The sequence below is a fragment of the Arvicanthis niloticus genome, chromosome 9, assembly GCF_011762505.2.
Source record: "Arvicanthis niloticus isolate mArvNil1 chromosome 9, mArvNil1.pat.X, whole genome shotgun sequence".
In the NCBI taxonomy this organism is placed as follows: domain Eukaryota; kingdom Metazoa; phylum Chordata; class Mammalia; order Rodentia; family Muridae; genus Arvicanthis; species Arvicanthis niloticus.
The window spans coordinates 21,628,084-21,654,442 of NC_047666.1; the positions used below are offsets into that span (position 1 = coordinate 21,628,084).

General features: G+C 41.5%; 1 protein-coding gene across 7 annotated transcripts in view; it reads left to right on the forward strand.

Annotated features, from left to right (window-relative positions):
• Positions 1–7,901: 7,901 nt before the first annotated feature.
• Gcfc2 (GC-rich sequence DNA-binding factor 2) overlaps positions 7,902–26,359 on the forward strand; it is a 37,486-nt gene continuing 19,028 nt past the window's right edge. For all 7 annotated transcript variants that reach the window (XR_004607599.2, XR_013112454.1, XR_013112455.1 and 4 more), the window contains exons 1-6: positions 7,902–8,215; positions 10,280–10,408; positions 15,518–15,742; positions 18,582–18,679; positions 21,753–21,868; positions 25,384–25,570. Coding sequence is in view for 4 of the 7 variants with exons in the window: in XM_034511543.2 (XP_034367434.1) it covers positions 7,969–8,215; positions 10,280–10,408; positions 15,518–15,742; positions 18,582–18,679; positions 21,753–21,868; positions 25,384–25,570 (1,002 nt within the window). In the remaining 3 variants the exon portion in view is untranslated. The remainder of the gene's footprint in view (positions 8,216–10,279; positions 10,409–15,517; positions 15,743–18,581; positions 18,680–21,752; positions 21,869–25,383; positions 25,571–26,359) is intronic.

A 26,359-nucleotide genomic window follows, 5' to 3' on the forward strand; every position in this document is an offset into this window, starting at 1 on the left:
ATTTGATGAGTTAGTGTATGTTGCTTTTCAGAGTCCCTTCCATTGGCCGATGTGTTTTAATGCTATAGTTAGAAACACCTCATTCTAGTCAGGAGTGATGACTAATCCCAGCCATTGGCAATCTGAAGCTGGAGGCTTTTGACAGGTCTAAGTTACATAGTGAGTTACAGGATAGTATGGGCTATAGACTGAGACCATAGGAAGGAAGAAGGAAGAAGGAAGAAGAAAGAAGGAAGAAGGAAGAAGGAAGAAGGAAGAAGGAAGAAGGAAGAAGGAAGGACAAAGCAAAAGGTTTCCTCATCCATCTCCACCTGCTGACCAATATCTCCCTCATGTTGCCAGGAACTTGGCCTCAAACCTCTCCATACTTGGCTTCTTCTTTTATTTCTCTGAGCTTTTAAAATGGATTTTACTACATGTTTTCTAGGGCTTTCTTGTAATGACAGCATGTACTTATTCTATTTTATTTTTACTAAAAAATCACATATACCTATGAATACATGATGCTTTGAGATATGTAAATATTATGGAATGCTAAGTCAATTATAATGGTGCATTAATTTATATTTAATCTTTTTGTATGGGAAGACCACTAAATTTTACCTGCACATTGGGCATGGCAGCTCACGTCTGTATTGCAGAACTATGGCTGCTGGGGCAGGAGGTCTAATGTGAGTTCAAAGCGAGACTGGGTTAACATAGTGAGCTCCAGGCCAGCCGAGGCTATTGTGTAAGATCATGTCTATAAATAAACAAATAAATAAAGCCTGTCTCCGCAATTTTCAACTATGTAGTACATGATTTTGAACTTTATGGTCTTCATGTTATACTAAAAATCTCTTGATCTTACAAAGAACAACCAAGAATCTTACAAAGAGTCTCCACACAAGAGTGTTGAACCTTGCACATTTGCAATGCTGGGAAGGAGCTAACTGTGAAGGTCAAGTGTGTTCCTCAAGGCTGCCAATGTCTCTATGCTTGAAGAGAAGACTGGAGCCAGATGTTAAGGCTCTTTGGCCTTCCTTCCCTGGTGGGCCAGGCATGGCAGCTATGCTCGCTGGAAATCCTTGGCTTCTTTTGTCTTTTCAGACTCATCCAGCCCAGTCAGCCTTCCTGCCCAGTGTTGATTTACACACATACTTTTGCATGTCAGAAGATTCTGCCCAAATCACTCACAGTGGTGTGTTTTCCCAAATACAAATAATGTGAATAAGGGATGCAGTTCTGAGAGGTGGAAGGGCAAAAGAGCTCTGTGGCCAAGACCAAACCAAACTCCATAGATTGTCTTCACTGGCTGCTCCAAAAGCCTGCTTTGAAGTCACATATTCCAAAGTCACACACAACCTCGTCTTTGGAAGAGATCTTAATAATGTTGCTTGTTTTCTAAGAAAAACCCTCAAAGAAATCTGAACTATTTGGAGTGGATAACAGGACCTACCACATCACACACAGAATCCACATGTCAGTTCTTTTCATTCAGAATGTTGAGTTTGCTCTGAACCCCTTGCAGAGCTAGTGTGGAGACAAGGATGTGCCAGCCCGCTTTCTTTATTTTTAAAATTTGTTTTTTGTTTTATGCTGGATGTTATCCTGCAGGACATTGTGGACTGTTTTTTACTATTTTTTTTTAATGCCTGTTGCTCACATTGAGTAATCTGAACAGGCCTAACCCTTGTCTTGATTCTTCTGTATACTCGTTTCTGCTATTGAGTTCCTGTAAGGATATTTTCATTTCAGTTATAGTCTTCAACTCAAGGATTTTTATTTGGTCTGAATTTATAATTTAGAGATTCATCATTCATTATAATTCATGCACTAGAGAAGAGAGCTGACAGATAGCAGCCTATGAAAGCAGTCTCAAAATTTCTCTTCTCTACTGAATCAATGTATAAGGGGTGGGAGAAGGCAAGAGAAGACGTGGGGGTGCAGGAGCACCTCTGTGGACTAAGCCTGCCTTTTCTCATTTCAGAATTAGACTTTTTTACAGTAGCAACTTGTGGCTTGAAAGAAATATTGGTTTGACCATGTAGAGGGCTCAGTTCACATATACACGGCACAGCTCTGTTCTGTGTACAACCTATGTAGAAGAACTCTAGGCCACATTTATCACAGGGACATAGAGCTGATGTGGATTGGTCCTGTCTCATTCGCCTGGAAAATCAAACTTGTCACTCACATTGCCAGAATTCAACACGCATGGACACAGGAAGCAGTGGGTGTGGGAAGCAGGCTTGGCTCTCAGCTCTGTCACCCAGTGACTTCGTGTCTGTGAGGCTGCTGACCCTTACTAGGTCTTTCATCTGATCTGTGGGATAATAAGAATACTTACTTTACAGGGTCGATGAGAGGATGAAATAAGTGGGATGCTGGTGTTGCCCAGTGAAAGGATGGGTGCTCAGCATACCTGAGGCCCTGGGTTCGATCCCCAGAATCCCTGGAAAAAGAAGTAATAATGGAAAGTACCTGGACTTCTAGGTCTGGGCCCAAACACTGAGCAGACCCTGGGCAGCAGCTCTGCCCCCAATCTCACAGAATCCAAAGAAAGCAGGCCTCCCAGGAGCTCTAACCCAGGCAGTATCTTAGGTAAGGAGACAGCAACACCCGCCCCAAACAGGGAGTAAGTGGGACCCACTAGGACACAGGAAGTCATTCCTGGCCCGGAGAACTGGTTCCTCTTTGTCTGCCCCTAAGCACTGAGCAGATCTTGGGCCCCAGCTCTAACCCCAGTAGTAACACACATCCCACACAGTTCTGATACAACCAACATATAAGGAAGACAGGCTCCAGTCAGAGACAGGGCAGGTAGCACTAAGGAGATCCAGATAGCAAAAGACAAGCACAAGAACATAAGCATCAGTAACCCAGGGTACTTGCCATCATTAGAACCTAGTTCTCCCACACAAGAAAGTCCTGAATTCCCCATTATCACTAGGAAAGCAAGATTCGGATGTAAAATCACATCTAATGATGATGATAGAGGACTTTAAGAAGGACATAAATAACACTCTCAAAGAATTTGAGGAGAACACAGGTAAACAGGTAGAAGCCCTTAAAGAAGAAACACAAAAATCCCTTAAAGAATTACAAGAGAACACAACCAAACAGGTGAAGGAATTAAACAAAATCATTCAGGGCATAAAAATGGAAGTAGAAACAATCAAGAAATCACAAAGAGAGACTACCATGGAGACAGAAAACCTAGGAAAGAAATCAGGAGTCAAAGACGCAAGCATCACCAACAGAATACAAGAGATAGAAGAGAGAATCTCTGGTGCAGAAGATACCATAGAAAATATTGACACAACTGTCAAAGAAAACACAAAATGCAAAAAGTTCTTAACACAAAACATCCAGGAAATCCAGGACACAATGAGAAGACCAAACCGAAGTATAACAACTGTCAAAGAAAACACAAAATGCAAAAAGCTCCTAACCCAAAACATCCAGGAAATCCAGGACACAATGAGAAGACCAAACCGAAGTATAATAGGTATAGATGAGAGTGAAGATTCCAAACTTAAAGGGCCAATAAATATCTTCAACAAAATTATAGAAGAAAACTTCCCTAACCTAAAGAACGAGAGGCCCAGAAACATACAAGAAGCCTATAGAGTGCCAAATAGACTAGACCAGAAAAGAAATACTTCCTGTCACATAATAATCAAAACACCAAGTGCACAAAAACAAAAAAAGAATATTATATACAGTAAGGGGAAAAGGCCAAGTAACATATAAAGGCAGACCTATCAGAATTACACCAGACTTCTTACCAGATATTATAAAAGCAAGAAGATGCTGGACAGATCTCATACAGATCCTAAGAGAACACAAATGCTAACCCAGGCTACCCAGCAAAACTTTCAATTACCATAGATGGAGAAACCAAGATATTCCACAACAAAACCAAATTTATACAATATCTTTCCACAGACTCAGCATTACAAAAGATAATAGTGGGAAAGCTCCAATACAAGGAGGGAAATTATACCCTAGAAAGAGCAAGAAAGTAACCCTCTTCCAACAAATCCAAAAGAAGATAACCACACAAAGATAATTCCACCTCTAGTAACAAAAATAACAGGAAGCAACAATCACTGTTCCTTAATATCTCTTAACATCAATGGACTCAACTCCTCAATTAAAAGACATAGGCTAATCGACTGGATACGTAAAAAGGAACCAGCATTTTGCTGCACACAGGAAACCCACCTGAGTGACAAAGACAGACTCTACCTTAGAGTAAAAGGATGGAAAACAATTTTCAAGCAAATGATCCTAAGAAACAAGCTGGAGTGGCCACTCTAAAATCTCCAGCCCAAGAACACAAAGGGAAGGACTCTTGGCTCCACCTGTACAGGTAGTTGAGGGTGCCCTTGCCAGGCATCAGTGGAAGTGGAGAGCCTTGGTGCCTGAAAGTTTGGATTCCCTAGTGTTGGGGAATTCAAGAGCAGGGAGGCTGGAATGGGAGGATAGTAGGAGAGCACCCTCATAGAAACTCCCAGAATTATATGGACTAGACATGACAGAGGCAGGCTGCCAGAAGACTAGATTCCAGAATTCAAACAAAAAATTATCTTGATACTAAAATTTGTTTTGAGAATTGCATATTGCAGAATACACAGCCTTGGTGTATCTACTCATCAAGCAAGCTGAGCAGACTTACTCGAACCTCTGATGTCCTGGAATTCCAGCTGGATGCAGTGAAGACACAGATGTCAGAGGCTTATCAATTTACTCTTCCCCCTGCCCCTCTTCTAATATCTCAATGCCCATAATCAGCTTGAAGAAGTTAATGAAGAGCCGCTGCCCCTATTCCCTGGGCTTGGGGACTGAGGTGGTTAATATTGGGCTGTCTTTCTAGGGAAACGTAGTGGTTTTGTTGGAACACAGAGGATTAGCTAGGATTTATTGCATAGCCATAACCTACTGGTAGAAATATGTATAATTGTTATTAAGATGAAGTTATAATTTCTTAGATGGTACAAAATTTACTTTGATTTCAAATTTAAGGTTTTCATTGGTATGAGTTTCTTATTGATATAAAAGTGAGATGAATATTGCTACTCTCATAGGAATTGTGCCTGTATAACACATTTAGGAATATAAGGCTTAAACCCAGTCCTTCTTTAACTTTTTTTAACTGGTTTGAGATGGTTAGCCTGTGAGTTAAGGGCTTATAGCAAATTCATGGCTTTGAGTTTATTGTTAGGGTGTTTTCTATATTTTATTTAGAAATAGCTGAGAGGAGTTAACAGACAACAGTCCAGATTACCTTACATGGACAGTTGGTTTTCAAAACATCAGAAGTCCACAGAATTGATGTTACAAACATTTCTGTATTAATGTTCATTTTGATTAGAGACCTGTCTGCTCCTGACAGCTTCCTGTCTTGGATTCTAAGAAGAAATTGAGCTCCAAAGAAATCTTTGGAGTTATTCCAATTGTGGTGAGACAGCCACTAGGCAAGAATTGCCTCTTTTCATCTACAGACAAATTACTGTCCAGAAAAGGACACACTTGCAGAATAGTCGACTGATTATATCTGCCTAGACAGAGTAATCAGCCCTTAATAATTCTGCATCACTAGGTCTGTCAGATGATCCTGGGTCGGAAGGCTGAAGATCGAATGCTCCAACGTCTTGTAGTATAGGGACTGTCTAGGTGTACATTAGTCTCTATAAATTGGCTAAGTTTTAGAAGCTATGCTTTGTGCTTCCCATGATTTCAGTTAATTCAGTCATTCTGGATTTCTGACGAGGTTGAAGACTTATAGTCTCATAGCCAATCCTGGCTATTTATTTTGAAAGAAAAGATTTGAGAGGATAGTTTTCAGCTGACATTCATTCTAAAGCCAAGAAAAAAGCCAGTCTCAGAACTAAGTCTTTTAGTTAGGAGTCTTGATAGAGATTATGGTTAGTCAACAAAACAATGGACTGGGTATTAGGTCTCTCTTGCACCTTACTGACATAAATTGGTATAGTTATGCTCTAACTGTATTTTGAGAGAAAAGTTTTATTTTAACAGGAAGGGTGATATGTAGGAGGAGCTAAGGTGGGAGAAGTAAGGAGAGGAAGAGGAGGAGTAAGGAGAGGAGGAGCTAGGTAATGAAAGAGAGGGGTCGAGGGGGAACATGGATGCAGATGCTTGTGTGTCTCTGCCAGTCAAAGATAGTTGATATATCTAGGTTGGGTATTGGGTTACACTTCTGATTGTATGGGCATCTTGTTATTGAGCATGACCAACCTTATAAAGCCTTTGATCAACATTATAAAAAATTGTATAAAAGCAAAAAGGAGGAGGGGGGATGGGATAAGGGTTTTCTAAGGAGGGGAAATGAGGAAAGGGGATGGCATCTGAAATGTAAATAAAATATCCAATAAAAAAAAAGAAAGTACCTGATACATTGTCTGCTTATTAAATGTTACTTTGTTCTCTGTCAGTTACTAAGTTTCAGTCTGCAGTCTGAAGGCAAAGGGAAAAGCCATGTCACCTAGATAAATTAAGAATGAAACAATTCTAGAATTTTGCCTATGAAGTAGGGTTCTCCCCTCCCTAGGAAGTGGTTTCTTCACCCGGGTTGTGTCCATGATAGCAGGATTAGCTGATCAAATGTCAGCGGTCAGATGAGCCTCGGATCAGTGAGATTCTGGCGCTCTCTTCCACACCATTTTTGGGGGGTCCAGGGAAAAGCAAACAATATAGAGAAAGGTACCAGAGCCATGCCCCATAAAATATGAAAGATCTAGGGATAGGTAAAAGTGAGATCCATGGAAGATTAATATCGTGGGATCTGGGAGCTGATTTTGTATGCTATAACAGTAATGTATATACATTTATATCTATGGGGTGGTTGGTGTGCTTCACACTGCTCCCAGCACTAAAATTAAAGCCTCATAAAATGACAGCTCTTGCAATAAGAGATGATAGATAGATAGATAGATAGATAGATAGATAGATAGATAGATAGATGGATGGATGGATGGATAGATAGATAGATAGATAGATAGATAGATAGATAGATGAATACAATAATCTGTAGGTACCAGGATGTTGAAATAGACTACACCATTAAAAAAATGTATTTTCCACAATGTCCAGGTGCCCAGTTATAAAGACCTTTTCTGAACCTGGCCAAGGTTACATCCATAATGGCAGAACACAAGAAGATGCTGCAGGAGGATCACTAGTTTGAAGCTAACATGGGCTACATAACCAGACTTCCTCAGATTAACAAATCAGTAAGGAGATAAGTAAGTGACTTTTATTATTGAATGTTATCATCAAACTGCAGGGAAGCTACTGATTTTTTTTTTAAACGGAGGAATATTTCACAAGCGATTATAAAAATATGTGCAAATATAGATGGGAAGACTGATTCAGAACATGAAGAGAGTTCAGTAGGAGCGGCGGTTCCCAAGTCCATTTTCATAGCTGCCAAGGACACATGGTTTTACCTCTAGGCTGAGAATCATTGGTCTTTAGTGAACGTCTTAAATAAAAAGCCCAGGGCTGGGACTGTGGCTCAGTTAGGAGACTGTTTGCCTTTTAATTACAAGGCTTTGGGTTCAGTCCTCAGTGCTTTCTAAATCTGTTTTGGTGCTGTTAGCATATAACTCATTACTTTGAAGGTGGAAGCAGGGGATAAGGAGTATTGAATCATCCTGGGGTACCTAGAAAGTGTGACTCAGCATGGGTCACATAAGGCTCTCTTTTGGTATAATATCCCTCCACTTCCGTCTGTTCTGGGTAGGATATGCAGATAATCTTCAGGACCTCGAACATAAGAAGCCCCGAGAATGTTTGGCCAGTAATTATCTGTCTTGCTAAAACGGCAGCTCAGCCAATTGCAGCCGTAAACCCTTCAGCACCAGGCGGAACTCTCACAAACACGCATGCGCAGCTCGAGGCGGGCAATTGCGCAGGCGCCGAACACCTAACCCTAGAAGACGCGCCAATCCTTCTTGGAACATGGCTCTCAGGCCTCAGAGGACTTTCAGGCGGCGCCAGGTCGAGTCCAGCGATAGCGATAGCGATAGCGACGGCGCGAAGGAGCAGAGCGCTGACGAGCCAGCGGAGCCAGGCCGGCCGTCTTCAGGGGACCGAACACAGGGAGCGGGGCGACCGCGCGGGGCCCGCAGCGCCCGGGGCCGAGGTCGGGTCTGGGCGAGTTCCCGGCGCAGCCCCGGAGCTGCTTCCCGCGGGGACGGCGGCACAGGTGACCGAGGGCTGGGAAGGGCTCTGTTCCTCAGGTCTCCAGCTCCAGAGGCCACTGTGGTCATCTGCACCCGCATTGCGCAATGCCAGGGTTGCGGGAAGCCTCCTGTAGCTCTTGATGGAACTTCTCAGTGTGCATCTCAGGTGACCCACACTGACTACTGCATAGTATAGCCATTGGTGTTCACAGTGAACCCAAATCCTCAGAGGAGTTTTCAACGACCCCTCATGCTGTTAGCTGTTAAATGTGGATGGAAGTCCTACGTGACTTTGAGAGCTTGCCTAACAGTTTTCTAAGAAAACCTGAGAGTTCTTACAAGAGTAAACGGACAGGGTTTGGAACACGGTCGTTTTTAAAATCAGTCATCTGCAACAACAACAACACAAAGTAATTAAAAGAAATAATGTAAAACGAGATGCTGTGACTGAGATTGGCGACACTAAGGACTGTTCCATTCGTGTGATCAAATACAAAGTTACTTGAGGGCTGGAGAGGCCTGTCAGCGATTAGGATCATTGGCTGCTCTTTTAAAGGACCCGAGTTCGGTATCTAGCACCAGCATGAGGCTCACAACCGTCTGTAACTCTAGGAGATTAGACGTCCTCCTCTGACACTGTCAGGCACCAGACACACACATAGTGTACATATATACTTACATACAAACAGCCAAAACACTTGCAGTCCGTTAATCTTGAAGTCTGGCTTTTCTCTCTACTGTTTTTAGACCCATTATAGAATATTAGTGATTTCTTATATGTGCATACTCGTAAGTGAAAATTGGATATACTTAATGGTATACAAGATGCTTTGAAATATGTGTATACTTTGGGTTGTTTACACGGATCAAGTGTATTTGTCTTCATGGTGGGAGCACTTAGAATTTCCCAGCCATTCTCAAGTAGAGCGTACAACACATTGTTACTAACGGTGGCCACTGTGTTGTACAATAGACGCCCTAAACTTATTCTTGTAAAGTTTTGTAACTTTTGCCAACATATTCCCACATCAGCTCATATTAACCACCATTCTACTCTGTCTCTATGATTTCCTTCAAATTGTTTAGATTCTGCATATTAATGAGAACTTAACATATTATTTGTCTTTCTGTGTCTAGCTTATAGCACTTAAAATAATGACTTCAGGGTTTGGGATCTAAATGATTTCTTAGTCACTGTCAGGGGCCCTGTTCATCTATAGTTTGCATGATCCTTTGTATTTGTAACATAAACTATGCCAGTTGTCCGATTTACCTTGAGTAAGTAAGTTCCTCCTCTTCCCTTCTTTGGCCTTTGAACTCTCTTTGTGACTCTTAAAATCAGAGGTCCCAAATGACCCATGTTTCCATAGATAATTTCTATTTTGTTACCACTATCCTTAAGAGGATATGTACTCAGTTCAAATTTTTAAAAATTAATGATTTGCATTGCTTCATCAACAAACGTGAATGAAACTGGCCTTCTTCCCTCTCTTGGTGTGTGGTGAAGAGTACAATGACTGTGTAAGAGCTGATGTCACCGCCTCTGTGCTGAGGCGAGCGCTTTTATCCACCACACTTGCGCCTTATCGCTATGTCAATCCAGAGAAAAGAATAAGTAACATGCATGTTATGATCAAAGTAGTTGTGACTGCACGTAGCCGGAGACCGTGCTTTGAGAATCACTGCCGTGGCTGGAGGCAGAAGTTGTCACTAACAGCAGTAGCCAAGATGTGAGCTACAGCTTTATCCTTTCCATATTTTATGATGTTTTTATTATTGTGTATGTGTGTGTCCACGTGTGACCACATCGTCCACTGAGACCAGATGTGTCAGATCCCCTAGTGCTGGAGTTACAGGTAGTTGTGAACTGCCTGACACAGGTGCTGGAAACTAGACTTGTGTCTTCTGCAAGGACAGTGTGTGTTCTTGACCTCTGACCTACCTCTCCTTTAAAATGTTTATTTGCACCAGTCTTTTTTTGAGCTTCATGTAGTCTTGAATTAAGAAGAAATCTTATAAATTGGATGTGTTTATTTTGGTTATTGACTCAAATGTTTTGACTCTGGCTTCTAACGGTGTCCTCTTAGAATGCAGAACAGCTGATCTCTCAACAGATGAAGAGGAAGGAACACATCCCTTACAAGAAAGTACGGGTGATCAGAGTCCATCCTCTGATAGCTCTTGCTCTCTGGAAGAAAAAGAAGTTTCACCCATAGGTTGGTAATTTTTATAATTTTATGTAACTAACTTAACTAACTCACTTTTTTTTTTCAACAAGGTCTCATTTTGTACTCCAGGCTGATCATTCTGTAGCCTAAACCAGCCTCAAACTCACCATCTGCCTCCTGAGCCTGTGATGTATCACATGACCAGCTCTAATATCTGCACATTATACACCAGTAGTTTTTATTGTTGATAAAGCAGTAAAAAGTTGGCAGTAAATATGTCATTACTTATTACATGATAGAACTGAGATCAGACAGCTTATAAGTAGCCCAGACCAGGCCAGAATCAGGGCTCTTAACTGCTGTCCTTGCTGGGTAGTTCCACCTCATAACTGGAAGCTGGTAAGAATTTACATTGAGAATGTTGCTGATACCAACATGATGTGATATGTCTAAAACCTGGAGGACAATATGTGTAGGAAACTCATAATGGAGTGGCTGTTTTAAAGAAAGATTGCTTAGTTCAGTTGTTAGCTTATGTTATGTTAACTATGTCTAAACCAAATCTAGCCCAATGCTCATTAAAACTCTTTCAGATGTTAGTAACCTAAGTCTACTTTGGCATTACACTGGCAAAGTTGAGAAGTTATCTTGGGCCTTACTTTATGGCCCATAAAATCAAAATGTTCCTCTAGCCTTTTAAATGTAAATCAGGTGTTTGTAACTTGTTCTCTGCTATATAGACTCTTAAGACCCCTTGAGAAAAGTAGTTCAGTCCCCAGCACCCATGTTGGGCTATTTACAACCACTCATTACTTCAGCTCCAGGGGAGTCTGCCTCCAGCCTCTTCAGGCACCAGCCCTCACATGCACAAATACACATTTGTAATTTAAACTAATAAAATAAATCCTTTTAAAACTAGAGCTTGGTAATAAGCAAATACAGTCTGGGGTAGATTCTGGGTGCAGCACTGTCCAGTAGAATGTAGTGGGAGATATTTTAAAAAACGGCCTCTGGTCAAGTCCACTACCTGAGCTACGTGGCAGCTAGTCAGCCACCATGTTCCGTGGCCAGAGACCACGTGCGTGCTGGAGATAGAAACGGCCAGCCAGAAATACCAGCCCTGCCACCCACACGATGCCAGTGTGAGAGAAAGCTCTGCCAATCTTCCACACGGGCCCAGTAGGAGAATGAGACTCTAGTGCTTAAATATTAACCAAAGGCTTTATATGTTTGGTAATGCTCTGTAACAATATGCCCATACAATTAGAGTTGTTTCCCAATTAGCTAACCTAAATATAAGTTGTTACCCGAGACTGCTCTCCATACCTGTGTGGCTCTTCATCCTCCTGCATCTCTGCCCTCTCTAGCTCCTCCTCTTCCTTTTCCTCTTCTTCTCCTTACTCCTCCCACCTTAGCTCCTCCTACAGTAGAATTTTTTGTTATAATAGAAAAATGTCTGTATCTTCACCACAAGTACAGTAGCTAGCCACTGGCCACAAATAGCCGTTGAGCTCTGAAGATGTGGATACTATACTATAACTGAAAAACTGAATTTTAAATCTAATTAAATTGATATAGTCAGATATGACTAGTAGCTGCTGTATGCAGCAGTGCTTCTGTGGATGGACAGTGTGAGGGACTGGTTCTGAAGGGCTGGTTTCACTGCTCTCCTGAGGAGAAGTCAGTCTGGAACAATGTGTGGCGGAGTTTCTAGTAATCATAGAGAGTAGAGTTGTCGTATGGGTGGTAAATTACCTTCAGAATGCAGGACAGTTCCACAGTAAAGAACTGTCATTCCTCCAAACACAGCATCTAGATAGCAGATGTGCTATTTAAAGAAGATGGCAGGGCTGGGTATGATGGCACAAGTCTGTCATCCAAGCACAAAGCCTTGTGTGTATGAAGAATATATGTGTTGTATGTTTGGATAATAGGCTGTGAGAATTAGCCAGTGATAGACTGTCTGCCTTGAGATGCTCCCTGTAGCAGAGGTTCTTCATACAAAAGAGATGATAGTTGATCTCCACTTATTAGATGATTGCTTGTCTGCTAGGTGATACATGTGCTAATGTCAGTTATCGGAGAAAGCATGGAGGTGTCTGTATCCGCTCAGCCCATGTCTGACATCTACTGTGTGGGAACTGTAGAGACGTGAGGGAACAGGATGGGAAGTACAATCTTCCCTGAATTTTCACATGTAACTTGGGATAGGATTGCTTTCTGTGATGCCAGCATCTCCCCCGTGAGCACCAAGTCATGCATGTGAGGCCACTTCCAATTCATGTGCTTCTTTCCAGTACACTGTGTATTGGAGACTAACGCGGCTTCATAACCCCACTCCACATTACAGTCCCTTTGGAGGCTCTGCAGACAACCCAAGCTCAGCTCCAGTACCAAGCTTCCCACGTGTTTCTAGTCTGTCTCTGTGGTTCCATTTTCAGATGTTGGGTCCCATGATGAATTTGGAACTTTAATCTGCTGTAGACAATAAACTTTTTATCAGAGAGACACGTTGGCTTGCCATCTTTTTTTCCTCCACAATAGAATCATTACCCCAGATTCGGGGAGGTTCAGAGCTCTGCCTGGTCTCTTTGTAAACTTCATAAGCAGCAGTTTTCTTTTCCAGTATTCATTTAAAGAATTCAGCAAATGACTTGATTTATGCTTTGCTCATTCTGTTTTATTGTGGTTTCTGAGACATGGTCTTGCTGTAGCATTGGCCAGCCTAAAAGTCATTATGATGCCCAGGTTTGCCTTGAACTCTCAGCAGTCTTCTTTCCTCGGCTTCCTAATGCTGGGATTGCAGACATGTGACCCGTTGCCACACATATTTTATCATGATCACATCATCTATTAAATCCTATAAGAGAATATAGGCACACCTGTCCTTTTACCCCCGGATAATAATCTTTAACTAAATACTGGTCCAGCTAGATGTGGTGACACCTGTATGTAATTCCAGAAAATCACAAGCTCTAGGCCAGTTTGTCCTACATGAGACCCTGTCTCAAAAGAAACAAATAGTTGGGCTAGTGAGATGTCTTCTTGAGGTTAAAATGCCTAAGGACCTGAGTGGGAGGGACCCTGGGACCCACGTGGTAGAAGGAAAGAACTGATTCCTACAAGCTGTCCTGACATTTACATTTGTATCGCAGTGCTTGCTTTGCCCCTGCTTTTAGTTGAATAAACAAACAAATGTAATTAGACTTTTTGAAAGAACAAACAAGTAAATAAATACTATTTATTAAAAAGGAAATGAATTTTTTTAAAGACAGTTTTTATTCGTGTGTGTGTGTGTGTGTGTGTGTGTGTGTGTGTGTGTGTGTGTGTGAGTACATGTGGCAGGTGGCCATAGTCCAGAAGACAGTGTGGGATACTGTGGAGCTGGAGTTACGGGTGGTGGTTAGCTGCCCACGTGAGTGCTGGGAGCCAAACTGGTTCCCAGGAAAATCATCAGCCACTCTTTAACTGCCAGCAGCTCTTCTCCCCTTGCATGCATGCATTTATTTATTTATTCATTCTCCCCACTTTCCTCTCTCTCTCCTTCTCTGCCCCCCCCCCCCCCGTCTCTTTTCTGTGTGGGCACATGCATGCATGCATGAATGTATATGTAGAGATCAGAAGACAGCTTACATGAATCTTTTTTCTTTCCCCATGAGGGTCCCAGGGGTCAGACTGATGTCACCAAGCTTGGCAGCAAGTGCCTTTACCCACTGTGCCATGTTTCTGGCCTCATGATTGATTGTCCTATTGTCGGTGAATATTTTTTGGTTTCTGACAGTTGCCATGTGTTGTTTCATGATTAACTTCACATTTTATTTTCCTTAGGACTGAGGACACTGAGTCTTGTATAAAGACTGAGCCTTCTAAAATCTCTCACTTTTTCTCCTGTGTTTCAAACATTAGAGCCTTTGCACATCTCATGTTTTCTATTTGCCTCATACATAGCTTGTATTTATTTCCCAAAAATTTGGGATCGGGATTGAGGTGTAGCTGAGCTGGTAGACTGGATACCTAGCATGTGTGAAGCCCTGGCTCTGGATCCTCAGGATCACAACAACTAGTTGTGGTGGTCCCGTGCCTTCAGAAGTGTGAAGAAAGGAGGAGGGTCAGAAGGTCTAAGTCATTCTTGCCTACGTGGCTGCTGCCTGGAGTACATGGACTTAACTAACGTTTCTAATGTTTCAGATGCTTCAAGTAGTAGAAATCTCTCTTGCCATCTTATTTACACTGATATTTTCTTAAAACATTTTTTTATAAAGTTAATTCCATGCATGAAGAAACCTCAGTTACTAAATTGTAAGAATTCCTGTCAGTGAATATATACTATACAAATAAAAACAAAAAAATAAAGCTGTATTGAAGTTGTCCTTTAGGGACAGATGTTGAGAGATGGCTCAACAGTTAAGAGCACTGGCTGTTTTTCCAGAGGACCTGGGTTCAATTCCCAGCACCCTCATGGTAGCTTACAGTTGTCTGTAACTTCGGTTACAGGGGGCCTCTACGTCAGGATGCTGAGTTTGCCCTTCTTACTACAGTCTCACTGACTCTGCTCAGCTCTCTCATGTTCCTGTCCTGACACAACTTCCAGAAGTGAGAGAGCAAAAGGCAGGGCGGAATGGTGTCAGCGCATTTCCCAGTAGTACTGGATTAGGTTCATTTCTCTAATGTGCTTTATAAATCTATCGTAGTAACGTTCTTCCTTGACCAGACTTCGAGCCATCTATCAAGTTCATCTATGTAAATAGTGAAGTTTAGGATCGAGGTGCCTTTCGTTGCCTTAAATTCGAGCAGCATGCACTCTGCAGCAACTCACATGCCCACTCAGACACTCACATTTACAGCTAACATGTGAGCTCACACACATAAAATAAGTTTAAAAAAAGCAGTAAAAGTTAAAATAAGTGAATGTGATTGTTTACAAAGAAAAAGTTACTTGATTCACACCTGAGAATCAAACATTTCAAAACAGTTTCCGGGAGCCTGGGATGTAGCACAGTTGGCAGAATGCTTGGCTTGCATGCATGAAGCCCTGAATTCAGTTCCCAGGACTTGGGAAGTCTCAAGTAGTTGCACATACCTATATAATCCCAGTACTTGGGAAGTAGGATTAGGAGACCAGAAATCGGTCTTCATTGCCCTCTTCATTTGTTTCAGTTACGATCCCTGATGCAGCTTTTATTCAGGCAGCCCGCAGAAAGCGTGAGTTGGCCAGGACCCCAGGGGACTATATTTCACTGGATGTAAATCACCCGTCCACTACTTCTGACAGTAAGAGAAGCAATGAAGACGACCCGGATAGTGATCCTGATGACCACGAAAAGAGAATACTGTTTACGCCAAAGCCTCAAACACTCCGACAAAGAATGGCTGAAGAAACATGTATGTATTTAATTTATTTACCAGTGTATAAAGATGAGGTTTTCATTACACTAGTGAACTTGGTCTTTGCTCATTACCATGCTTTCTATCGTTTCTCAAAACCTGATATTGGAGCTGGATGCAGCTCAGTTGGCCAAGTCTCCCTAGCGTGCATGAAGCCTTGTGTTTGAATCCCAGGACCACATAAACCAGTTTTGATGGCTCATTCCTGTAATCCTAGCACATAGTGAGAGCCTGTCTTACCCACCCCACCCTAACCCCGCTCTTCCAACACAGACACAGGGAGGGAGGAAGGGAGGGAGGGAGGGAGGGAGGGAGGGAGAGAGAGAGAGAGAGAGAGAGAGAGAGAGAGAGAGAGAGAGAAGCACCAATCTGAATTCCCAACACACAGGTTTTAAAGGTTGTTGGTATTGTTAGTATTAATTTGGTTCACAGTATGATGGCTTTTAAATGATACGATTCTATCTTATCATATTACCTCAGGATATGTGTTGTGATGTTTACTAATGCTGGATTCTTTCCTTGATTTTTGACAGGTAAAAGAATTATACACTTTTTTTTTCTTTTTTTGAAATGTTGGAAATTATCATTGCCACCTTTTAGAAAGAGTTTTTTGTTGTTGTTGTTGTTAGCATGAATGGCTCTACAGAAATTTTAGGTATCATATGCTAAGATCTTCACTACTGTTGTTGGACTGTAAAATCTAAAACCAGGGGACGCGCCTCCCAGAAACTCACACAGACGGGATTCGCTGTAACAATATAAGGTTTAATGATATTGGTGCACCAGGGCTCCCTTGCATTGTTGGCAAGAGAACCCCAAGTTGAGGTTAAGAGCAGTTTTTATACTGTTTAAGGAGTGTACACTTCAGTCACTACAGAAACAGTGACTAGGCACAATATGATTGGCAGAACGGTGTGACTTTTAAACTGATTGGTCTTTGGGGAATGAGGTAGCAGTGACCTCCCTTATCTGTAAGTGTCAAGGGTTGCTCAGTCTTTTGGAATGTGTCTACTAACTATCATGCTCTGGGCAATCCCCACAGGCAGGTGGGTTCTCTTCCCTGTGGTCTGAGGAATGTTAATCCCTTCTGCCTCTAAATGTTAATGGCAGGGTAATCCAGCAGGTATCCTTGGACTAAGGAATGTGCTCCTCCCAGGATGTGTCCTGGGGTAGTTAATTTTTAAGTTTAACCAAATTCTTAACACTGTAATGAAACTTTCATCTTGCCAGGAATGCTTAAGTTGCAGAGGGCTGTTCACATTTCTCATCTGTAATATGTATGCTTTACCATGGTTTTCTGCAAAATAAAACTGGTTTCTTGTACCCAGAAATTTGTGTTTGAGAGGGCATCTTGTGTATCTAGGCTAGTCTCAGACTTACCATGTAGCTAAAGATGACCTTGAATTTCTGGTCCCCTAATCCCTGCTTCCCAAGTGCTGGGATTATACAGGTGTGTGCAACTACTTGAGACTTCCCAAGTCCTGGGAACTGAATTCAGGGCTTCATGCAAGCACTCTGCCAACTGTGCTACATCCCAGGCTCCCGGAAACTGTTTTGAAATGTTTGATTCTCAGATGTGAATCAAGTAACTTTTTCTTTGTAAACAATCACATTCACTTATTTTAACTTTTATTGCTTTTTTACTTATTTTATGTATGTGAGCTCACACGTTATCTGAAAATGTGAGTGTTTGAGTGGGCATGTTTAGTCAGTGTGCACATGTGGAGATCCAGAGGACTAATTGCAGTGGTGGATTCTCTTTCACCATTTGTTGTGGGTCCTAGGGATGGAACTCAGGTCATTAAGCCTTTAACCATTAATTAGGCCATCTTGCTTGCCCTATTTACCTATTTTGTGTTGTCTGTGTGAATATGGATACACACATGCCTTAATGTAAGCATGGAGGTCAGAGGACAACTTGTGGCAGTTGGTTTTCTCCTTCTACCATGTGGGTTCTTCAGGAGTTGTAAGGCCCCCAAGAAGGAATGACCTCACCCAAGCCTTAGGAATTTGCCCAATAACTCACAAGACACCGAACTTGATGCAATCAGCAAGAGGTATATTTCGATCAGCATGCTGAGGTCAAGACCCATGACCCACGCAGGGGCAGTGGGGTCTGACCCTGGGGCTTTGGAGGCAGAGAAAATTTAAAGGCAAAAACCACAAGGAAAAAAACACAACGCGGGGGTGGGGGGGGTGAAGGAGGGTTATTGGAGAGTACGTGTGGAAAGTCCCAGCCCATTATTTAGTTTGTGACAGGATCCAAGGAACAGTCATGGGGAACATTTTGTATAGGCTATTTTCTAAGAGCCTATTCATAATCAACCATCTATCTTGTGGTCAGCCAAGTCCCTGAAACACAGCTCACGATCAAGCTGACCTGCACTCTTGGTTCTGCTCAGCCTGCTAGGAGTTTCTGAAAATTTTTAACCCTTTCAGAGTGAACTCAGGTTGTCAGGCTTGGTGGCAAATGTACTTGCTGAGCCATCTTGGTGGCCCACATTAGGCCTCTTTAATGAAAGAAAACCAAACCTTCCATTCTCCCCAGCCTCTTCCATATGGGAAAGCAGGCAGTTAAAAGGGAGTGCTGGCTGTGCAGCCCAACGTCTCCTTCTGAGTTCTCATTGCGAAACAGTACTCTGACCTGTTATTTAGCTCTGAGTTTGGTGTCATTTTTAAAATTAACATAACACTGGTTCTCCCTCCCTGGATTATTATGAAGGGGAAACAGCATGTGAAGTGCTCCTAAGCCTGCATAAAATAACTCCCCAAATCTGAGCAGTGCCATCAGACTGGGGAGATGCTGAGTTAATGTGTTAACTTCTGGTTTTAATAGCAATCGGGAATGAAGAAACAAGTGAAGAGAGTCAGGAAGATGAAAACCAAGACATCTGGGAGCAGCAGCAGATGAGGAAAGCAGTCAGGATCACAGAGGTAAGCATTCTAGCTGCGAGCATCCTGAGGGCACTGTGACATTCAGTTTTACTTTGAAATTTTTGTTAGTGTGGTGGGAACACCCATGCTATAGTGCATGAGTGAACGTCAGAGGACAGCTTTGTAGAGTTGCTTCTGTCTTCTCACTGGCTTAAATTCTGGAGATCAGACTCAGATCTCCAGGCACACATGTGCATGTATGTGCCCATACATACATGTAAATACACAATAATTTCATTTTAAGTAACCACACTGCTTACTCATTGTTTCTGTTGGTTGCTGCATGACTTCTCCAACATGGGACTCAGGTTGGACACTGGAGTCTAGTTTCTTTATTGATCTTCATGTAGTATCCTTTCCTGTAGCATCTGCCTAAAAGCCAGCTCCACAGCTGTGGCTTCATCAGAGGTTGCAGTTGTAGAGACTGGGGAGACAGCTCAGTGGTTAAGGGCACTTGCTGCTCTTCTTGAGGACCTGGGTTAAATTCCCAGCACCCACATGGTGGTTTACCAATACCTGAAGCTTAGTCCTAGGGGATCTGATGCCCTCTTCTGGCCTTTGTGGGTACCTCATGCACTTGGTGCATGTACATACATGTAAAACAACTTTATACATTAAATAAAAAGCTTAAAAAGAAAAATTGCAACTGTGAATTAATTAGAGCTTGAAGTCCAGCAGATATTGGTGATTGCTGTGTTTTCCTGGGCAATTCATAAGTCCTTGCTACATGCTTTTGAGTGTAATATAACATCTTCATGCACATTGAGAATGAACTCAGATTCTCTTGCATGACCTATCTTCCTGTCTGTCAGCGTGGCACAAGTAGAGCCATGTTGGAAGAAGGAATGTCAGTAGAGAACTGCATCCATCATATTGGACTCTGGACAGGTCCGTGGGCATTTTCTTGATTGCTGATTGATATGAGAGAGAGCCCCTCCCTGTGAGCAGTGCCACCACTGGGCAGGTGGTTCTGGGTTGCATAAGGAAGCAGGTTGAGTAAGCCATAGTTGAACAAGCAAGAAAACAACACTTCTTCCATAGTCTCTGCTTTATTTCTTTAGTGGTTCGAGCCTTGAATTTCCATGTTTCCTTGATAATGGACTGTTGTTTGGAACTGTATGTTGAATAAACTGTTTCCTCCCTAAGTTGCCTTTGGATAGTGTTTTACCACAGAAACTGAGAAGCAGATGAGGATACCCTGTTTCTACCTGGTACGAGTCATTTTAGTGGTTGCCTAACATTCGTGAGAGTTGGCAAATCATAATCTACTTGCCCATCCTTCCTCTTGATGGACACTTTAGGGACTGTTATTTTCCTGCTTACAAATAAGAATCTGAACACTTAGTTATTTTCCTCCTCCGCTTCTTCACAGTACAATTTAGGACTGCTCCCTTGGAATATTGCTAAGATAGCATCCCTAATCAAGAGAGGAAAACCTTTCTTAGGTCTTTGCTGCTTATATTTTACTACTTTTCAAAGGAAACATCTCTCCGTTTCTGTGAACAGTGTTAGGAAATGTCTCACTACAGTCTTGGCATCTTGGGGTGCAGGCTTAATGGATGAAACTGGAACCTCTTGCTTATTTCATTTGTATCATTACCCAGTGCGTGACGACCTGTTGGGGGTCTGTCACTGTCTGATTCCTGTGGCTGCGCTAAAAGCTCACCACGGATTTATTTGGTGGTGTTTACTCTAACAAAAAATAGAATCAAAATATGAGCTGATCTGCACTTCCAGAATCTCTAGAAGAGATTCTTGCCTTGACTCTTGCGGGTTCTATTGGCATTCTGCAGCATGTGCCTGCATTTCTCACTGCGTCACTCTGTCTCTCATGAGGACCCAAGTTACTGTGGGCCCTTGTGTATAATCAGATCCAGTCCCACTCCCCAAAGCCTTCTCGGATGTATCTGCTGCTATGTAAGGCAACACTGACATAAATGGAAGTGCTATGGGGTTTCCATTGCATACAGCAGCCAGTTACAGGGATGTGCCATCTGCCTGAGACAGCTGAGGAAAATCACTGCAGTGAGCCTCTGTGCCACAAGTCTCAGTGGAGTCCCAATGACACAGGAACATGATAGGCAGGCAGTTTTGTAAGAGAGTGGGCATATGGGGAGAGGGGATGAAGAGTTCTCCCAGAAGTGATCTCCCGGTGCGCTATTCAAACACATCCGTGACTTAGGGAGTCGGAACCTGAAGGAACGTCAGGACTGTTTGGGATTTGCAGGTTAGAGTGGACATGGAAGACGCTGGCTGACAGCTGAGATGGGCTGTGATGCCTGATGGAAGACAGAAGCAGTGGCTAAGTCTCTGCTCCATGTCTTCATGTTGCTTGTCTGAAAGAGCGGCCTCTGAGAAGCTGCTTTGCACTGCAGGGGTGGTGGTGGTCATTGCGGTCAGCAGGGAGACTGATGGGAGGGCTGTAGGTGTTCTCATAGGAGTGCATTCTCTGCAGGTTCCCAGCCCTAGACAGCCGTGGTGTTACTCATTCACAGTTCTTCAAGAACTCCACGACTTTCCACAGTGCATCAGAATATCAGCAAAACTAGCCCTGAAACTTCAGGAAATCAGAACTTTACAATTTGTCATAGCCATATGAATTTAATAGTCTCAGGACTAGAACTGTAGCTCAGTGGTAGTGCACCTGCCTGGCATGGGTGAGGCCAGAGGTTCAGTCCTCAGTGCTGCCAACATGAGGTGGGGTGGTTGGTGGGGGTTGCAGTTTTGAGGTTTGTTTGGGTTTGGTTTTAGTTTCTGTGTCTCTGGGACAGGGTCTCCGTATGCAGCCCTGGCTGCCCTGAGACTCGTCTGTAGATGAGACAGGCATCAAATGCCTAGAGACCTTCTTGCCTCTTCTGTCTGGGTGCTGGATGATAAGGCATTTGCCACAGTGCCTGGCTGGAAAAAAAAATGGGCATTAATATATTCTAAAACTGTTGGGAGATTTTTAAAAATGTTTTATTGTGATCATGATATTGCAAGCATAGGGACTTTACTTAGTTTTCTTTGTATGGTAAATGAAATGGTTTTTTAAAAGTAATTTTTCACATTTTTTTTCACATTTTTTTTTTAGGGACAAAACATAGACCTTGCCCACAACAGTAAGTCTCAAACCCTGAAGAAGTTTGATACTTCCATTTCATTTCCACCAGTAAATTTGGAAATTATAAAGAAACAATTAAATAATAGGTGAGTATGCTGATTTTGTAATTTATATTTATCCTCAGTGATTAATAGTTAAAGCATTATGTTTTTCAATTATTATTATTAAACCTTATTATTAATATTAAATTAATATTAAACAGATATTTAGGAGAAAATAAATCTTTTATTTTACCATACAAACAAGATTTTTCTTTTTCTTGTTGGTCTTAATGACAAACACTCCTTACATGATTAAAACTAGTAATTACAATTTTTTTTACTATGACTATAGGCATTTTCTACACTGCTGGATTTGCCTTTAGAGACATGGTCTCGGCTTGTGTCCCAGCTGGCCTTGAACTCCTGTCCTCTGAGTTGCTAAGTCACAGGAACATCTGAGTGCTTGAACCATGTCTCATCATGCTGACCCTCTACAGTATTAAATAAACACATTTCACGTTTGTTCCTATAGTTAATTTATTGTAATTATTTCTCTGTTCTAATTCTCAACTGTGTGTTGCTATGGTAGTGAACATGTTGCTTTGTTGTTGCCTTTTGTTTTTTGAGGTAGGGTCTTTTTCTATAGCCTAGGCCAGCTTCAGACTTAACTGCAGCTGTGACTGGCCTTGGATTCATGATCCTCCTACCTTGGCCTTCCTACTATTACAGGTATGTGTGTGACTGTATTATTGGCTTTTTGTGTGTATGCATGTGGGTTTGGTTTTTCTGTTTTGGGGATTTGTTTGTTTCTTTTGTTTTGTTTTTGAGACAGGGTTTCTCTGTATAGTCTTGGCTATCTTGGAACTCACTCTGTAGACCAGGATAGCTTCAAACTCAAATCTACCTGCCTCTGCCTCCCAAGTGTTGGCATTAAAGGTGTGTGCCACCACACCCAACTTTTTGTTTGTGTGTTTGTTTTTTGTTTTAGTACATTAATAGGAGAAATTCACCATGACCAAGAGTTTACTTTTATGACTTGGTATGGTGTCTTCCTAAAGCATAAATTCTTTATATATATATTTGGGCATTGATAAGTACTCCAAGCAAACAATAATTGCCTATAATAATTGCCTATAATAATTGCCAATAATGACTGTGTATTTTCTAAAATTAAGGTATGTCCTGTCAGAAGCTGTTTTGTTTTAAGTATTTTATTATATAATGTACAGAGAATCTATTGTCTGCTGGTCCCTGTGTTTATGAAATAGTAGGTGTGATGGTCAGGGTTTGATCATCCTATATGGCAGTTTGTTACAAGGGGTGTATTCGATTATGCTGCCTTTTAAAGAACATCTTTATCACACACATACATGGCTCATGTGTGGAGTCAGAGCACAGTGTTGTGGAGTTGGTTCTCTCCTTCCATCTTTTTGTGGGGTCCGGAGATTGAACTTCCGGCATCAGGCTTGTGCATTATCCCTGAGCCAGCTCACTAGCTCAGATGTGGTTGTTGTACGTTTGAGAATAGGTTCAAATTTTCCTATATCAAAAGTCAGCTTTAAAGTAATTCAGTTCTCAATCCTATTACAGAATATGTCACAGTAGTTGTTTGTTTAAATGAAGATATTTTTATAGAAAAGTCACTTTATAATGTTATAAAATAAATATTTGAAATCTTCAGGTATACCAGCACTTAGTCTCTGTATTCTGTGGGGTTGGCTGGCTCCAGCCCACCCTGTATTTGTAAATGGAGTTTTATTGGAACACAGCTCTGCCTGCATGTGTAGTGCCTCTTGTTGGTGATGCAGCTCAGAGCTGAATATCTCCAAGAGCGACTGTGTAGCTCTAAAGCTGAGGCTGTTTACTGTCTGACCTGCTACAGAATGAAGCTTGGAACTCCTGAGTGAGTGTTCTGAAATGGTGATGTTGACTGAAATTACTTCAACAGTCAACATTATTCCTGAAGTACACACATTATCATTTACTTGTGTTTTAATTAGCTTTCCTTAAAATAAAACAGAATTAAAGCTATTACATCTAGAATTGTTTATAAACCAAAACCCATATGGTGCATCTTGAGGGACTGTGAGAGAATTGTCTTCAGATTGAGAATTACAAAGACAATGGGTCATGTAGATTAATGTTTCACATCCTCTGATCTAAGTAAATGCTGCTTTTATCTATATTCTATTTTCGACTTGGTTCTTTATTTTAAAAGGAAAATACATTTTAAATATTTTCAGTTTTTGTTTTTTAATAAACGAGTACAAAATGGCACCAAAAAGAACGTTGGCTTTCCGAAGGACACTGCGTGCCACCAGCTTTTTATATGTCTTCTAGAAACTGCCTAACGTGTATCCTATAGAAGTACACAGTATTTTATATTGCCCCACTTTTTGCAATAAGCCGTTGTATACCCTGCGTGTGCTGCCTTTTCGTAATATAATGCTTAGAAAATACTGCTGGAGCTAACAGTGCTCTTCTTGGAACCTCCTTGGGTTTTGAGACAAGGTCTCTCACTGGCCTGGGACTTGCCACGCAGGTTGCTGGGATTACAGGTGTGCCTCCGTGCCAACCTTCCTGGGTGGTTTTGGAGTTCTCACTCAGGTCCTCCTGCTTGCAAGGCAGGCACTTTCCTGACTCAGCCTTCTCCCAAGCCTAGCTTGCACTTTTATCTCCATAAAGTAGGGAAGTTTTTTTAGACATGTAGTGTGTCTCCACTAAATTTAGAAACAAGATATACTGCTTAAAGGCTAAATAATCTCTTTTCAGGACCAGGTTAGCAGGATTTAGTCAGATTAAAGTCTCTGTACTTCTAATTTATTTCATTGTTTATTGATCTGCTTATTCTAAGGTATCCATAGAATTCAAATGCTAATAGGATTTATATTCTGATTCTGTGAAAGAAATATGTTTCATGTGTTTCTGTTGGCTTGTGTCTGTGATAGGTAACATAATTTTAAAAGATAAACAGTCATTGAATTGATGTGTGTGATATTCTCAAGAGCTGGACCAAGTCTGCTGTTTTCACTTTAGCAGAGCAGTGTAGGGTCATGTAACACAGGAAATGGAATGAATCCTGTGTATAGCAAATTCTAATTGGAAAATAGTCGCTCATGAATCAAAAACCAGATAAATTATACCAAACCATAAAATATTGAAATGGTGTTAATGCCATTCAATTGTTTCAAGCAAAACAACAGATTTGTGTACAAGTAAACACACATGCTCCTTTGCTTCATGTAAAACCTTTGGTTATTCTTGGAACTCACTTAATTCATAAGTTCTGTTCAATCTTAGCCTAAAACCAAGTCATATTTTTTATACATAGTGAATTCAAGGCCAGGTTGGGTTAAAAGACCCAGTTTGAAGAATAAATTAAATAAAATAAATAAATCCTATGGCCACCTTCTGTTTCTAAGTCTCTGTGGGTGTTCTTTTATCTTTCTCTCTTGAGAGCAGTAATTATGAAGACTAGCTTCACAAGTCTAATAAATTGGGGTTTATACAGTAATCAGTTTCTCTGTGTTTATATCAGTAATCACTATTCTCTTTATTAGAATAGTGCTTAAAAGGAAAAGAATTAAAAATGAAACTTTTGTTTTTCTTATTTTATTTAGATTAACATTACTGCAGGATTCTCATCGCTCACACCAGAGAGAATATGAAAAATATGTACAAGACATCCAGAGTTCAAAGACAGCTATCCAGAATCTCGAGAGCACATCAGATCAAGCTCTAAACTACAAATTCTACAAAGGCATGAAAATTTATGTGGAAAATATAATTGATTGTCTAAATGAAAAGGTTTGTATAAATATGCATGAAGAGAGACTGTCCCCCATTAGCCAGTTAGTAAGGAAGAGACCGGCTGTGGAGGTGGCCCAGTGGGTGAGCCATTGTATAATCAGGAGGTGCTGAGTTTTGATTCCAAGAAGCAAGTAAAAGAGGCAGTAGTGGTGTGGGTTTTCAACAGGATCTTACTGTGTAACCCAGGGTGACTTGTAATTCCCCTGCCTCAGCCTCTGAGTTCTAGGATTACAGTTATATGCTACCTCACACATTTTACCATGATATTGCACATTTCTCTTGATGTTAGACACCAGAATGATTGGTGGTTTATTACTTTGCTAGATTAGTAAAGATGGATTTTGTAAAATGTTGATTTTGGCGACAGAAAAGACCTCTGTATGATTAGCTGCAGGTAATTTTGCCTGTGAACAAGGCCACAGTTAGAAGTTTAGGCTGTCTTGGAACTTGCTGTGTAGCCGAGATTGGCCTTATGCTTGTGGATTATTCTGTCTCAGCCTCCTGAGGACTGGGATTTCAGTACTCAGTGTGACTTATCGTGCCCTGTGTAGATCTTTTTCTTCTAAATTCTCTTGAGTCCTTTACTCTGTTCACACCTTGGTTCTTAGTGGTGATTTTTTTCTCTTAGTTTTTAGTGAATTTAAACAACTCTCTATGGTATGAGTGTTTTGCCAGCATGTACATTTGTGCAGCACATGCATTTAGTTTCTGGAGTCTAGAAAAGAACATCAGATTCCCTGGAACTGGACTTACGGTTGGTGGTGAGCTGCCGAATGGATGCTGGGA